This window comes from Clupea harengus, chromosome 3 (genome assembly GCF_900700415.2).
Source record: "Clupea harengus chromosome 3, Ch_v2.0.2, whole genome shotgun sequence".
Classification (NCBI taxonomy): Eukaryota; Metazoa; Chordata; class Actinopteri; order Clupeiformes; family Clupeidae; genus Clupea; species Clupea harengus.
Genome location: NC_045154.1, coordinates 1,811,780 through 1,829,279, shown reverse-complemented (window position 1 = coordinate 1,829,279; position 17,500 = coordinate 1,811,780). Strand labels below are relative to the sequence as shown.

At 40.1% G+C, this 17,500-nt stretch overlaps 1 protein-coding gene across 4 annotated transcripts in view; it reads left to right on the top strand.

Moving 5' to 3' along the window:
• Nucleotides 1–17,500, top strand: part of cadps2 (Ca++-dependent secretion activator 2) — a 114,276-nt gene that overhangs the window by 12,961 nt on the left and 83,815 nt on the right. For all 4 annotated transcript variants that reach the window (XM_031564143.2, XM_031564142.2, XM_012829449.3 and 1 more), the window contains exons 2-3: nucleotides 2,192–2,305; nucleotides 17,454–17,500. The exon at nucleotides 17,454–17,500 is cut by the window's right edge and continues 286 nt beyond it. In XM_031564143.2, the coding sequence (XP_031420003.1) occupies nucleotides 2,192–2,305; nucleotides 17,454–17,500 (161 nt within the window). The remainder of the gene's footprint in view (nucleotides 1–2,191; nucleotides 2,306–17,453) is intronic.

The following is a 17,500-nucleotide window of genomic DNA, read 5'->3' as shown; positions in this document are numbered from 1 at the left end:
GAGTGCTAATATCAACAAACAAACAAACAAGGCTGACTGCAGTCAGTTTTTATTGCACAAACAACTCACACGTGTTATATATATGGAGGCGACCAGGACACACTACACACACACACACGCACGCGCAGGCCTGAGGTCGCCGTGAATTCTTGCTCTGCTTTTTTCCCATCCCGGGACGTCCTTCCTCCAGGACCCCCCCAGGAGCAGTGGGCAGCTTCTCAGCGCCCGGGGACCAAGTAAACCGTCCGTCTCGGTCAGGGATGGACAGGATTGTTCTGTTCTTTTATATATATATATATATAAGGTCAACACAAGGCAGAAATGAAAATACAGGAAGAGAAGTATCATACACAAGTAATAGTTGAGACTGGATGAAAGAGTGAACATTAGAAACAGAAAGGAAGGAAGAAGTATCATACACAAGTAATAGGTGAGACTGAATGAAAGAGTGAACATTAGAAACATAGAAAGGAAGGGAGAAGCCTGTGTTCCTGTAGCTCAACCAGTGGATACTAACAACACCAAAGTTCACTGATTCAATACTCTCTATACTGTCAGTTTCTTTGCTTGTTCTTCTTATATATGGGCCATTCTACCGAAAATGTGTATGTTTTATTCCCAAAACTTTGTCCGTAGATATATTGTACCATATCTAAAGTCTACATATCTAGTAAATGAACCGTCAATTTTTATATTGTATTTTCAGAATGTGTTGGAATGTTTTTCCTCTCCCAAAAATTGTCACTACCGAAACATAGTAATAAACTATAGGAAAAACGTATTATTATTAACCTGTTCAGATTGTGTTTCCTTCCCTTTTCTGAAGAGTATTTTTACAAATATTTCTTGAAGGTTTTCACAATGAAATCAATAAAAATTATTTTTTTACCAAATTTCAAAGTTCAATTTATACAATTCATCAAAATCTAAGTGCAATATTTCTTTGTAAAATGCAAAATACTGATCATATTGATTCCAGAGTTGATGATTGATGAAATTGAACATACATTAAACCAATCAGTATCATAACATTTTAGTTGATAACTCAATATACTTTATTTTTTACAAAACATCCAGTGTTTCGGTAGTGACTGCACTGTTTCGGTAGTGACAGCACTGTTTCGGTAGTGACCACAGTATTTAGTTTGCAAGGTTGTATCATATTTCCTCAACCTTATTGCTTAATCTTAATTAAATATTTTTCTGACCTTCTTTTGCTCCCTGTTGGATAAATCACTGATACATTTCAACTTTCCTTCTTCCTTTCGTTTCTTATTTCTTTCTCTTTCCTTCCTTAAATATTCTTGGTGTTTCACTGGGTCATCCCTCACTCTTTGTCGGTATTCTCTCAGCCTCTCTGCTCCACTTTTTCCTTTTGGCATTTTGGTGTCTTATGATTCTTTCTCTCCTGAACAATTTCAGATAGAAATCAGCATTATCTACATCTTTACCATTTAGTCCACATAACACATTTATTTCAAAATGATGGGATTGAACTACTTACCATTCCATTTTGTCACTACCGAAACGATCATGTCACTACCGTGTGGCTAAAAAACAGGCTCAGCCAATGGACTAAAACTCCTGTGTTTCGGTAACTTGACATGATTTTTTGAGTATAGTTTATTTTTTTTAAATTAAACCCACTATAAATCTAAATCTTCCAAGTTCTGTTTAAACTTAATCGTGAAAATCTTTGAAATTACATAATTGAAAAAAATCTAAAAAAAATCTAAAAAGTGTTATTTACAGACATTGAAATTTAGATGCCAGGGTTAGGGACAGCTACTTCCCAATAGAAAGTATCCTATAAATGATGATTTTGTATATATTTAGCTTATCCCTATCTCAATTAATGTCTTGGGTTTAAATAGACCATAACATATTCTTAGTAAATATCTATGTCTGAATACTTAATTGTTTTGTAAATAGTTTTTATTGTTGTGGGACCACACTTTGCACCAATTCGGTAGAATGGCCCATATACAGTATGTGTTGTATAAAACATACAAGTATATGTATGAAGATTGTGTGGGTCCTGAGGAGACACTGTCAGCTTGGGATACAATACCTGCTAATGTAGAGTAAATGCATGACGTGTTTGCCTGAGATGAAATTCCCAGAATGATGAATGATATTGACAATACAATTATAATATATGAATGTCTCTCTCTTTCTGCTTCTCTTCCAGCTGAACAAGCAGCAGCTGCAAGCCGTAAAGGAGCGCTTCCACGCCTTCCTACGTGGGGAGACGCAGATTGTAGCTGACGAGGCATTTTGCAACGCCATCCGCAGCTACTATGAGGCAAGATTTCTATAATATTTATGCATGTAGATATGATATGTTAGTACTATCAATGCATGTAGATATGTTAGTATCTAGAAAGATGTTGGCAGTGGCAGTAGCTTAAAAGGTAACACAATCACAAAACTGGACAGATCCTGGTTTGACACTGGCCCCTCCTGGCTTCACCCTTAAGTGATGAAGCGAAAAAGACACCCTTTCAGAATGTCTCTTCCTGGGTGCTTCCCTGTTTCAAGCATTGGTTCACTCCAGTGAATAAAGAGGAGAGACCTCTCTGCATGTTACTGTCTGGTGGATAAGAGGCGTTTTATGTCTCCTATTAATGTGATTATGACCCTGACTGGCAAAAGATTGGAAATCAATGATCTTTTAAGAGTATGTGTGGGATGCTGAACAGGCCCTTGAGCCCGCCCCTGCACTTTCCATCTCTACATATGCTCTGTCTGTATCGCTCAAGAAGGAATTCATCTTGGGACTGTTGTATTTTCACCCAAAACTTTCTAATTCAACAATAGCTTATTTGGAGGAGTTTTAAAGTAGTAGTTCCTGTTATGTTCCTTTCTCATATCTCTCCCTGTGTTTGGAGACCTCCTCTTCTCAAATATAGATACATACGCATGTAGGGAAATGATTCATCATATCTCTCCCTGTGTTTGGAGACCTCCTCTTCTCAAATATAGATACATATGCACGTGGGGAAATGGTTCATCATAGCTTATCCCACTTTATGAATTAAATGGGAAAACGAACTGATATCTGCCTTGCCATTGTATAAGATATAAGGACTACAAATGTCCAGAGCTGGGTCGCTAAAAGCATTTGCATGGGAAGGACATTTAGCAAAAATCAAAAACCCTCATCTACCTTATACATGAATTCCAAAACCCCTTTAGACTATAGGGGACATACTGTATGTCCAGCTGTAGTGAGGATAAACCTCACAAAGCAAATAGAGCTCTTTAAATAGACTGGGCCTAAACTATGCAAAATATCTCTGCTGAAGGAACAGGAAGTCAGTACTGTCTATTTGTACTGTCACTTGTCGTGGAATGGCCTGCACCTATACAGAAGCAACAATCCAGCAACACATTAATCACCATAACCTTTTATATATATCGCCTTAACCTTTTATATATCACCCTAACCTTTTATATATATCGCCTTAACCTTAACCTTTTATATATCACCCTAACCTTTTATATATCGGAATGCTCAACACCAGTGGCGGCTCCTGAAAAAATTCTCAGGGGGGGGGGGCAATTTTTTTGATAATGATTAAGGCGACCCATTCAGTAGGTACATTAAGTTAGCTGATTAACTCATACAGCAATACCTTTTTGTCCACTGTTGGCAGCACACAACAGTAATATGTCCCCTCTTGCTACATAGCTAGAGTAGCAAGTTACAGGTGGAAAGCTATGGAAGAAAGTTGCATCCAGGAGCCTTCATAAGCAAACATGATGTGGCTCCACATTAAATTATCCCACTTTTTCATTATCCACGTGTCTCAAATGTTGTATGATGTAACATAGCTTAACAGGACACAGTCCAGTAACATCATAAAGAAGGGGTAACATAAGTCAAAACCAACAATATTTATTGACTGATCTTGAAAGTATTGGCTTACAAAAGCAAAATAAGTCATCACATAAAAAATTATTCAGTGCAAGAAGCGAACTGTGAAACACACTGTGAAACCTATGAAAAGTGACTGTGGTATATGAAATACAGACCGCGTTAGCCACTTCGCGACCGCGGTTTTCTTTTGTTCCAATTCTTGGATGTAGGATTTCCCTCCCTTTTATAGAAACCTGTTGAATGGATACATTTGGTCTAGGACAGGGGTTTTCAACAGGGGGTCCGTGACGGCATTGCAGGGGGTCCGCGACATAAGCCTATGTTGATCAGTTTACCATTGAATATTTTTATTTGTATAAATTCGCTTTGATATTTCAACACATTTCCAGATTACTCTTGAATATCGTGAAAATATCGTCTTATAGGGAGAATATCTGTGCAGGGGGAGGGGGGCGTGGCGGCGGCTAGCGATGTACCCTGATAATTTCACATATTTAAGTGTTATAGGCAGAATATCTGTGCAGGGGGAGGGGGCGTGGCAGCGGCAGTTACAAACACGCACGCGCGTGCAGGCACATCAGTGGGCCGCAAATTACTTTCTAGTCAGAATGGTGGTCCCTGGGACAAAACCAGTTGAAAACCCCTGGTCTAGGAAGTCCTAATTGTTTTGTTGTCAATGTATCTTCATTAGTACACCGACTAATAAGGAGTTTCTGTCAAAGAGCGAATCGAGTTATTGCACTGAACAGGGCAGCCATCTTGACAGAATATGCCTCCGTCGAAGCTGTATGACGTTCGTATAGGCTTTTACGTCCACTACTTATGACACGACATGGAGTGGCGAGCCCTCCCGGAAGCCATAGAGAATGCATTGAGAGCTCTGTTTTGTGAAAAAAAATGGATTTAACATGGGAGTCAATGGGAGAGGTCTGGGGCGATTTTCATTTCACCCCAAATCGCCCCAGAAGGGGCGGGGCCATTTGAAGCACGACTTTAGGCTGACTGAACGACTGTTACCTGATTCGACAATGACATACAGAGGCAGATCAGACGGTCTAGTGGTAGAATCCGACAGAAAAATAATTATTACATTTAAATTTACATGTCGACGCGACTTACAAGGATATTGCGTTTATACATCAGGAGGTTTTTCTTTTTTTTTTTTTTTTTTTTCCTAGGCAGTGCGTCGCCCCAATCGCCCTTATGGACAAGCCGCCCCTGCTCAACACCCTAATCACCCTAACCTTTTATATATCGGAATGCTCAACAACCTAATCACCCCCACCCCTTATATATTGGAATGCTCAAAAAAAAAATCCTAATGGTCTCCTTTTATAGCGTAGTCATAATCTGCAGAGGATATGCAGACTAATGGAATGTAATGATAAAGATGTCTCTATTCATCAATGTGTGTGTGTGTGTGTGTTGTATTGTGTGCACTGCTTTCATTTCCATGTCTGATCCTCTGTTGTTATAGTGATCCTCTGCTGTTACCGTATAGTGATCCTCTGCTGTTATAGTGATCCTCTGCTGTTACCGTATAGTGATCCTCTGCTGTTATAGTGATCCTCTGCTGTTACCGTATAGTGATCCTCTGTTGTTATAGTGATCCTCTGCTGTTACCGTATAGTGATCTGTGCTGTTATAGTGATCCTCTGCTGTTACCCTATAGTGATCTAGACCCTATAGTGATCTGTGCTGTTATAGTGATCCTCTGCTGTTATAGTGATCTGTGCTGTTATAGTGATCCTCTGCTGTTACCCTATAGTGATCCTCTGCTGTTATAGTGATCCTCTGCTGTTATAGTGATCCTCTGCTGTTATAGTGATCTGTGCTGTTATAGTGATCCTCTGCTACTGAGCAATGACACTTCACATTGTCTTGTGAAGAGGTCAAATTATGAACTACAAGAGCGCAAAGGGAGATGGTTTAAAGCCTAAATCAGTTTTGAATGCTGATGCAGCTCATTACAGTAATGTCACATGTCAACTCAATTCAACTGGCATACTGTTTCCCTGTAATAATGTTGCTGTCATTTTCATCTACAGAATGCACACATGAGCGCACATAGTAGTGTTTACTATATCTACTTGAATACACCAACAGTTAGCCCTCAAGCCCTGCTAAAATGCATGCATTATTTAACTAATATCAGCTGTGCTGTTGAGACACAAAGGATGAAAATGGTTATGGTTTGTAGTGGACAAATTGACTATGCGACCCACAGTCAAAGCATCATGCACAAAGCATGCGACATATAAGATCATAGCAAATGTACCAATAATTATAACTATCATACTATAAAAATGGTACGGCTCGTAACAAATACAGTAGAATGACAGATGAGTTCTGTCTCTGTCCCTGTCTCTGTCCCTGTCTCTGTCTCTGTCTCTCTCTCTCTCTCTCTCTCTCTGTCTCTCTGTCTCTCTCTCTCTCTCTGTCTCTGTCTCTCTCTTTCTGTCTCTCTCTCTCTCTCTCTCTCTCTGTCTCTCTCTCTCTCTCTTTCTGTCTCTCTCTTTCTGTCTCTCTCTCTCTGTTCAATTAAGTTGAAACAATTCTGTTTCTTATGGCCATGTCAGTAAAGCAATACTAACATGGCCATTAGAAACAGAATTGCCCAGGCAAACTTGAGGATCAAAACACATACATATACGGTAGGTTATATACAGATAAAAAAGAAAACAAAATGTTTTCTCTTTTGTCACTCATGTAATCTTAATGTCTAGGTAGATATACCCCCCCGACCTACTAGTTCCAAGAGCTAGCCAGTTGGACATTTACTATTATTGTGCTTCTGCTTCCCTGGAGCATCTCTTCCCTTCACAGGCTACAATTTGCATGTAATACCAACTCAGAAAACCTTAACCTTGTGTTAAACTTCCTGGGAATGGATGAGAAATAGTATAACATATTTCACAATACACTTAACACATCATTTGTCACTGACGATATACATTTGGGATTATTGTTTATATGTATGATCTCTAGTCAGAAGTGCTTTTACCTACTGCAGTTTAGTGTGTCATGCTGCTGAGTGTAGTACACTGAAAATGATCTTTATATATAGTTCAACATGTCATTCAAGCAGGTTTGGAGTTTGATTTTTCCTTTTATAGCACTATAAGACTTTATTGCAATATGAAGTCTTAGGGGCAAACTAAATCATATTCTATGTACTTCATAAGGTGGCTGTTTAGTAATGAAGTATACACAAACCAGCAAACATACTAAGTAGGCACAGATCACAATGATATGTGACCTAACAGCAGTCTGCAAGTCTGCAACTTTATAGTTTTTAAGAGATGGACTCACTTTAATATGATAAATGACTGAAGCATTCTTAGCAAATTGTTAAAGAAATAAGAAACAACAATGTTCTATTGAAAGACATCATGAGTACAAGGTAGGTAGCTCAGTTTGTGTACAAGTGTCAGTTTCTATTTCAGTGATCTAGCACACACACACACGCGCACACACACACACACACACACACACACACACACACACACACACACACACACACACACACACACACACAGAGGGCATGTCACTCTATTTATGGTAAAGTTCAAATATGTCCAAATAGAAGGCCTTGTATCTGTAGAGACAGTACATTTTGATTGACAGCTGATGAACTGCACTCTCTCTCTCACTCACATGCAGTCATGCACGCACACTCACACACAAACACACATACACACATACACACATACACAAACTCACACACAAACACACACACACACGCACGCAGACAACTGATTCAGTATAATCAATACGTTAATTTCCGTTGTATTAGTAGGTTAGTAATATCATTTATTCTGTAAGTCCACTAGCGGACCTGCAGTATTGAAAGATATAATTAGAACCTTTAATCACTGAGGCCTAACTGACACCTCAGTATTTTCCAGACTACTTTGGGCTCAAATGGTGTGTTGTGTTTTTCAGCATTGCCTAAGAGAATAATTGCAAAATATTGAATTTGGTGGTCAATTCAGCCAGCTCTGCTTTACAAGATTGCAGTCCAAATTCCACAATGGTTTTAAAGTATGGAGGGATTTTCTTAATCCTAAAATTGTGTATTAAATAATCTTGTAGTAGAAAAATTGCTTTTATTAAGGACAAAAGCAAATCAACGAGTTATCAACAAGCATTCTGTCAAAGACTATAGCTGAACTGGGATCTGTGTCCTCTTCACATTCTGCCAAAGACTATAGCTGAACTGGGATCTGTGTCCTCTGGCTGCTGCTTAGCAGTCAGCACCGGTGGGCAAGAGGGTTCACTCTGATCATCTTAAGAAAGTTACTTTGATAATTTGTCCTTGCAAGATATGTCAGGAAACCCTCACTGCCGCTCCTTTGGTGCAGGCCCAAGTGCTTTACTGTTTGACAGATAGATCAAACCCCTCAAGACTAATCAATCACAAATAAAAGGGAAATCACCAGCAGACATCTCTTTGTGGAACCACTATAGAACCCTTCTACCCACATTTAAAGTTCTAAGTGGAAACTTCAGTCACCCCTTGTTCTTAAAGCCGAATGCAGAACAGCCCTCTGAATAAAGACTATATCTGCAAGCATTGTGGAACATTTTTTGTACATATACCCATGGATTAGGTACATGTATTTATGAATTGCAACTATATTCTAGGAAGTGATTGTTGAGAGGCTGATACAATCATATTATTCCTGTTTGGCCAATTTGCAGTTTGACCATGATCGTTAAATAAAGGTTGCTTTTTGGCCAATCTGATTGTAGATTGTCGCAGATGACCATCACAGAATACATTAGAGGGAACTGTGGACAGGTTCACTGACAGGGCTCAGTGGACACATGGGAACATTCTCTTTTATATAGAATCACCAATCGGTCAGATTGTCTCACTACTTGAAGTACACCTGAGATTAGTATCATTCAGAGCAGCAGGTTCTCGAGTACCCCATGGAACCACTGGAGGCCCGTGGATCCCACACTTTTTTTTTACTGAGAACCAGAAGATACAATAATGTTGTACACATAGTTTCCCAATCAGGGTTTCTGTCATTTATGCCATAGTGTATTTACAAAGGCAAAACTAGTTATTTGTATGATAACATTACAAATACATAAATTAAACCTGAAATATATTACTTGAATAAGTATTCAACATCTGTGCCTGTTCCAGATTCAGAATGATTCAGAAATGATAGAGGTGCCACTTGTTTGATCATAATTAGGTACTACATATGAGTGATTCAAGTAGAGATAAAAACCACTCAGTCTCCGGGTCCTTAGCTAGGTGAAAATGAAGACTTAAGTTATTCAAATGCTTCAGTGAGGAAAAGAGGATGATATCCAAGTGCTTCCATGTCCAACTGCATTGCACAGCTCCATTGGATCCAGAAGAAGAAAGTGGAAGTTGCAAGACATTAACTGGTGAGGGAGGCCACTCAAGTGCAGCCATCACCCCGAAAAAATCTACAAAATTCAGTAGGTTGAATTTGGGTAGAGGTGTAGGAGTCCACAATCTAAAGAGCTCTCTATAAACCTGGCCTCTATGGGAGGGGGCCAAAGCCATTGTTTAAGAAGATCCACATTAAATGATGTATGGAGGTTGCTTAAGGTGTTAGAAAAGGTTTTAATGATCAGATGAGACCAAAATGCCACGTGGTGTAAATCTAACACTCCATCTGTCCAACCCCATCCCTGTGGTAACATCAGGCTGTGGGAAGGTTTCTCATCTACAGGGATTGGGAGACGTTTTAAAATTGAAGGGAAAATGAATGGAAAAAAAACGATTCTACACAATATCACAAGAGAAGCTGTTGCAATCTGTTGATGAATGGGGAAACAGTGCAGGACAATGTGAAAAGGTGGTACTTAATCACTACAAAAGACTTAAGGCTGTTACTGCACCAAAGGGTTTCTCTGCCAAGTATTCATGGAGCATTTTAATTTGAGTAGACAAATTAAATTGCCTTTAGAAACAGACTAGGGCACAACAATTCACTCCACTACCCACCATGGCCACCTTGCACAGTGCCTCTTTCATCGTTGCCACATTTTCACATGGTACACATCTATTCACATTACCAAATGGTACACATCTATTCACATTACCAAATGGTACACATCTATTCACATTTCCACATGCACATACACTTAAATACATAGACACTCACTTGCCCATGTCACCTCAGCAACAAGCTATTTTAAGGATGTTCTGAGGTTTTCTACTGTAACAGCTGAAAAAGCTGTCAGATTCCAGGCCTTCAAAGAGTGCATTGAAAAGTGTTATTCTCAAAGCTAGGAAACTTTAAAAGTATACATTTTTTGTTTCATTTTAACTTGACATTGTCATTGACGTGTCATTAGCCCACATTGTTCTCATGTCTATAAGCTGAAATATCCTGTCTGGATGCAGCTAACACCTAAACTAAGTGTTTCACCTCAGGCTAAATCTCTCCCTTTCACTCCAGTGACAAGCAAATAGCTGATTGTGACCACTGCACACATGTTATTTGGTACCGACTCATAATCATACTCAATTGTTCAAGTGCTTATGAAAATTGATCCTGCACAGCATGCATGCAGTGGCCAGGAAGGAAATGAGCTTCAAGAGGTTGAATGACATGGTGCACTTAAAGGGCAGGAGACCCAGCACAGACGCCAGTGTTCAACGTACCCCGGTGCTCCACGTTTTTGCATCTGGTTAAGAAGGTTCAGTCATGGAAGTTTAGAATTAAAATATATATTACTTGTGTATATATAATATATTAAGTGTAAAAAAAACTTTTAGAATGAATACAGATCTGTCTCAGAATTTTGAACTTTTGATCTAAATCATACCTCCTGCTCAGATCTAAAATGATATCTATGTCATGCTAATATGTTTACAAAAATGGATTTGACTCACGATGGATGAATTAACAGTTACATGATTTAAAGACGGGGAACCCTATTTTTTACCCTGCTGTACAGTAATTGAGAATACTGCAGGGACAGCAATGAATGTAGGTAAAATGGCACCATCCTCCCACGGTCAGCACCATGTAAGCATGTAAGCACAATATGTACAATGAACCAAAGAAAAGTGTGTTCAATTGTGCATTAATGTGAATACTCTCCTCACGAGCGAGGGCCACCAAGATAATATTGGACCTATCCTGACAACAGCACCAATATAATGTTGGTGATCTCACCCGATTGGACAGGCATCAACTATTCAACACCACAGCAGATCAATTCAATTGAACACATGGAGGCGCCACACAAAGTGTGATGTCTACCACAGTGTTGAAAATCAGAGATCAGTCATAAAATATACGAAAACTATCAATTTGGAATTTGGAAAAGTACCATATCAATAGCTAGTAAAGGTTGAAAGTCTTTGGAGTTCTGAATAGTGGTTGGCAGCATTCATTCTCGTGCAACATTCAATAGACCAGCATTTATAATCAAAAAGTTTTTTTTTACAAAATGATCAAAAGTAAAACAGACAAGATGTAAAAGCTCCTTCACACCCTACCAGCCTCTCAACCACAAGGTCTTTCATGTCGTACCTGGCACAGCTGGACTCATCCAACCAGGAAGTGTTTGCAGAGGGACACCATCTGCCTCCTATGTACAGTTCATGAGGGCCAGTGAATGTCTGATATGACTGGGCTCAGCGGCCACCATACTTTTCATCATCAGAACATCCCACCTATGTACTGAATTTGATTAAGAATCAACAGCTAGACAACTGTCACTGAGCGTTCTGTGGACACCCTGGGAAGTACTGCGATGGTCACCTTGCCTGTCTTCTGACTAGCAGAAGCTAATTCTTATTGCTGAAAATTGAACACATTTGATTTGTGGTTCACTGAAACTTTGTCCCCTGGTAACACTTCAATTCAATTCACTGAATATACAATGAGTAGTACGGGCAAAGATATATCACTGCTCAGAGATGCTGCCCAAGGGTTGACGGTAACATTTTGAAATTGACACTTTTCTAGACTTCATCTTCCTGTATTGTATCGTATTGTTCCATGTATGTGGATAAAGGGCACGTGCTACTCTCCAGAGAGAGCGTGTTGCACTTGTTATCTTATGCGCCGTTAGCAATGTTGTAGGAATCTGTTTATGCCTAACTTCATGTTCACCATGTTCTTTATCATATGGGTCACTGCCACGGTGTCACTTGAGAACGCTGGAGTCCATATTGATGCAGCTAATTAGCAGCTAGTCACCGCAAGAGGCTAAGGCTCAGTGTTGGTACTCAGATGGAAAGATGTGTACTGTGTGCTGGCATTGATTGTAGGGATGGGCATAATTCATCGACGATCGATTAATTGATCATTAAGAATTTCCTTGATGAAATAATTTTTTCATCGATTAAAACATGTTCTCCTGCGTAGTGTGCGTGTAATTTATTTATTTTAGGGCTGTCAAAGTTAACGCGTTATTCTATGAGATTATTGTGGCGGAGATTAATGCAATCAAATATTTGAACGCAGTTAACGCAACTTTGTTTACTTCCGGTGCGCGTTGACCCATGGCACGAAACCGCCACTTGTCTGCAGTCAGTTAGATAGAAGAGACCGAGACGGTAGTTGAAGATGGAGAGAGCTGAGGGATTGTTGGGCGGAAAGTTTCTGTTTAAGAGGCAAAATGACAGAACAATCGACAAAACTAAAGTTGTATGTAGCATTTGTCAAGCTGAATGTAGCTATCACAGAAGCAGCTCGTGTTTAAGTTATCACCTTAATGCAAAGCACCCGACAGAAAGCAGTCCCAGGTTAGATGGTCGCCAACCCACACTCCACGACTTCTCTAGGAAATTAACTAGACCAGTCCGTGAAAAGGTTACCAACGCTGTAGCAGTTTAGGTTGCCGGTGACTGTCGGCCCAGCAACATAGTTGAAGACGGTGGGCTGACTGAGGTGATTCGAATTGCTTTAGGGGACAATTCTTACGATGTACCGTCGAGGGGCACCACTGTGTCTCGCATACATTCCTTGGCTGATGGCGAGAGAGCACGAAAAAAATACAATTAAACAACAGTGTCTAAAATACACGCTGTCTGAAGTGATTACTCGTTAATTTATAAGATTTAGTCTTTAGAAGAAAACAAACTTTTAATCACGATGAATCTAGATGAATGAATTTCAAAATGTGAGATTAATTAGTTAGAGAGAAGAAAAAAACGAAGGTCAGTTGTGTTTATGAGCACCGGCTTCCAGCTGTCGGCTCCGCTGCTTAAGAGTACAGCAGCGCATATTTTCAAGTGTAACCATTGAACGGATCCCGTTTAACTGCCACAAGAGTTGTCCATCTTGTAAGTTTAACTGCCACAAGAGTTGTTCATCTGGTAATAAAGATCTCAATGAGGAAACACGCTGTGTTTTTTCTATTTTCACTGCATTTTAATATAGCCTATAAATAGTGAATTTTAATATAAAAATAAAAATATTAATGATTAATCGAAAATCGATCGTTAATTCTCCCGACGATCGATTAAGACAATTTAATCGAATGCCCATCCCTAATTGATTGAACTTTCCACTCTCCACTAATCCCTTCACATTTACTGAGAGTCTAGTTTATGATGGCTAGGACATCATAAACTAGACTAGTTTAGTATTAATGCAACATTTCAAAGGTCAACATCATAACTAAGACTTTATGAAACCAATTTCTCCTGTAGACTGTGTGAGGGAAGAGAAGGGTGCCTGTGTGGACACTGACATGTTTGAATAGCTCTCAGTATGGTGGCTTTGCAGTAGATGTTTTATGCATGAGGGATCAGATAATGACCTGTAAACGGGTCTATGCCATCATTTATCTGCAGGAGCCACTGAAAGTTCAATAATAACTGTATGGAGTAGTTAGGTTTGCGTTTTGCATGTTGTGCTCATTCATGTCTTCTGGGCACATGGCTGTGTGAGGATCATTATTTGTGCTGCTCCTACAATGAAACTGCATCTTCCTCGTCTAGTCTTTCATGAGACCAGATGCAGGCTTTCTTCAAAGCAGCGCGTTTCCAGAGCACAAGCCGCTCTGACACCTCAATGAATATTTTAAAACGCCCTCTCCCCTGCAGGTGCTCCTAACATCATAACCTTTATTGGATTTTTTTTAAACATGTCACTATGCTGATGTATGGGTGTGTGTGTGTGTGTGTGTGTGTGTGTGTGTGTGTGTGTGTGTGTGTGTGTGTGTGTGTGTGTGTGTGTGTGTGTGTGTGTGTGTGTTTGTGTTGTGTGTGTGTGTGTGTGTGTGTGTGTGAGAGAGAGAAAATGTGTGTAGGTGTTAGTCTCCTTTTATCACATTATGGTGAGTCTATAAATCTGTGAGTCTGTAACATAAAGAGTGAGTTTGCATATTTTCAGCGTATAGTATACAAAATGTTTGTTTTGGACCCCTATAAGGCAAGTGCTAAGGCTGAGTGTACAGAGTGGCCCTTTAGAGCATGAAGATATTGGTCATAGTGCTCCTCCACAGCAGCTGTATTCATCTGTGCTGATATTAGCTTTAATTATACAATCAAAGGATGCGAACAGCGTCTGTCTTATTAATCTCTTAACTGAGAAATAAGAGGGGCTCGAAGCTCTGTAGGTTATAAATAATTGAATGAGATTTGCAACCTCCAATTACACTGAGCAGTGGGGGGAAAGGAAGTCTCTTGGTGGTCGATTCATTAGTAATAATGTCTGACATTTGTAGTGCTACAAAATGGAGGCATTAAGCAGGAGCCTTCAGAGTCTCTGGCAGTCCCAGATGTTTCCACAGGTGTCCAAGAGATCTGACATTTAGGGCCAAGGGCTTTTGAGAGACAGGCACATGGATGGCATAACAAAAAAGAGCCCTCTTATAGGTCAAACCGATTCGATCAGATTTGGATCTTGACCGAGATGCAGGTGGGGCTTTTTTTATTGAACCCAGTTGGCCCGGCCAGAGCAGCAGGAAGCAGGCACCGCAGCTACCACAGGACAGCCAGGAAACTGGCAATGATTCAATTGGTAGAGAAGGGTGAAATATACAATAGTGTTGTCTCAGTGAGATGTGAAGGCATGCTTCAGCATTACGATAGACACATGTTCACAGATGTGTGCACGCATGTGAGTGTAAGAACGGATAAACTTAGGGAAGAATAACTTCAAAAGACTTTATTTAACCATTACTGTAGAGGAAGTTCACCTGAACAAAAGACTTTTAAAAAATGCCAAAAACAAAACTAAATCGTTTTGCATGTCATTCACCTCATTTGCAAGTCATTATTTGCTAGGTGGTTGTCAGTAAATCCATTTATTTGTTGGTGTAATGCGGAAATGAATACACCAGTGAAAATGTATTTAAAGATATGATGATTTTCGAGACGATACATATGACACGAAATGTGACGCAGAACACGTCCTGTAGGTGGGAAGTGTTTCCATAATGTGAGTATTCACGTCATCAGTGCCATTTGTGCCTCTCCCGTGGTGGGAGGGAGCGGAGGTGAACGCTTTGTGCCCAGAATAGAGAATAGAAAACATGCTTGCATCACTGGCCTGATACATCTTTGGGAATACATGTCATACTTCATAGCAGATCATAGTCGGATGATTTGACATATTTTAGGCTAAATGTACTGGCTGGTTGGTGAAGGATTATCACACATTTCAGACATGTTAATGGAACAAAGTGAGTGCAACAGATGTTTTATGCATTGGATTACATATTGATATCTGAAGAGAGGACTCGGTGGTCTGGAAGAGTTGTGCAGTAAATGGAAGATGATGGATACGGTCAGAATCTGTCTGGCCAGACTGGGTGAGCCGGTGTGGACTGGCAACAGCCATCCCAGTGCTGTCAGTGTCCTGTGGTGATGCTGATGCTGGTGCTGGTGCTGATGCTGGTGCTGGTGCTGGTGCTGATGCTGGTGCTGGTGCTGGTGCTGGTGCTGTGTCTGCCCAGACATGAGAGCCAACAGCAGTTCATGGGTCTCATCCTGGGAGTGGCTCCAGGTCAGACCTCATTAGTGAACAACAAAGCCCCTGCCCTGCCCTGCCCTGCTCATCTAGCCTCCTGCTGCCAGAACCGTCCTCTAGTGAGACAAGAGAATGGTGATGAGATCCCTCCTCAGGCAGTCACCCCTGCAGGTGCTTTACATTCAGTCACAACCTGCCATGCCATGGAATGGTGAACATTTAGCATTATTATTGTGGACAGGCAGTGGATCTTAAGCCAGTTGTTTTTGATTATTGATGAATCTTAGCATTCTCCGTTCTAAGTCGATTTTTATCCCTAAGAGGAAAGTCTGGTCAACAGTAGCTAGTAAGGATGCAGAGCACACAACAAAGCATCATTAGCCTATTAGACAGGACCTGACTCTGCCATGTGCTTAGGTCATACAAAAACAAGATGGAGAAAAATACAGGCTTTCCTAGCTGGCTTCATTTAAAAATGAACAAAAAAGCATTATATGGTGCAACATCTATAAATAGAAAAGGTGGCATGTGGCAAAAACGGATGCATTGGAACGATAGATTCAATTCTCAATAGTAAAATGAGAAACTGATGAGTACTTTTACAAACCTTAATGCTGATGGCATTTAGCTCATTTGTGTTCCCTGGCAAATAAGCTGGTCTAAAGAGACTAACAATTATGAATTGTTTTTTAGGTCTTTATCTCCTGAGGTTTGTTGTCGCCGTGATTGTGTCTTATTTCCATTGGGATAGAAATTATTTTGAACATTAATTGTTTTAAGTTACTGCACAGTTCGAATCACACAGTTTGGCAAACAAGGACCAAAATTGATTTCTGGTGTTTTCCAAGTTGTTGGCACCACAGCTGTCGGATGTCGCTGCCCAGATGTTCTCTCTGTGTTCAGCTCTGGGTAGATGGGCTCTCCAGCATTGTGTCGGCAAAGAGCTTTCAAGTACATTGAGCTCAGTATGATGCCTGAAAATGAGATGTCCAAATGGTATCATGACCGATATGATAGTTATAATGCACACAAAAAAATGTGTTCGCGAAGCAAGTGTTTTTTTTATGGCACGAGTGACATATTTTAATGATCATGTTATGTTATGAGTTCTCATTTTCCTCATCCACACATGATTTAAACAATACTGAAACCAAATCCCTTTCTAGTACAATGTATTAATTGAGGTGAAAAAAAACACTCAATTTATTCATTGAAAAACATGTGTTCCATTTCCGTGTTGTTGTGTTTATCTTGTGGCATCTCTGAGGTTTTTCCCCTGCTTTGTGAGATTCACTGGCTGAACTGCTTTTGTTCCGTTCCATTACTCCCAGTGAGGAGCACTGATTCTCCTCCATCTGCTGTGCTGTTCATGCTTCAACAACTTCTCTTTCCCCCAAGACAACACTGCTGGGCCAATTAAATAAATAAGATGTGTTTTGGTATTGCAAGCAGTATTACAATTTACTACATATGTACTCTAAATCAAGCTTTGTGTAAACCGGTCACAGCGCACACATATAGACCTGTAGTATTGTGTAGAAGAGCTAAAACCATTCAGCCTCACGAAACGAAATGAAAAAGAAATCTCACCGATAATGAAAAGACATAAAACGCCTCTGTTTTCCTTCTCATCCTAGGGCTTCCTGAAGAGTGAACGTGTGGCCCGGATGGTTCAGGGGGGAGG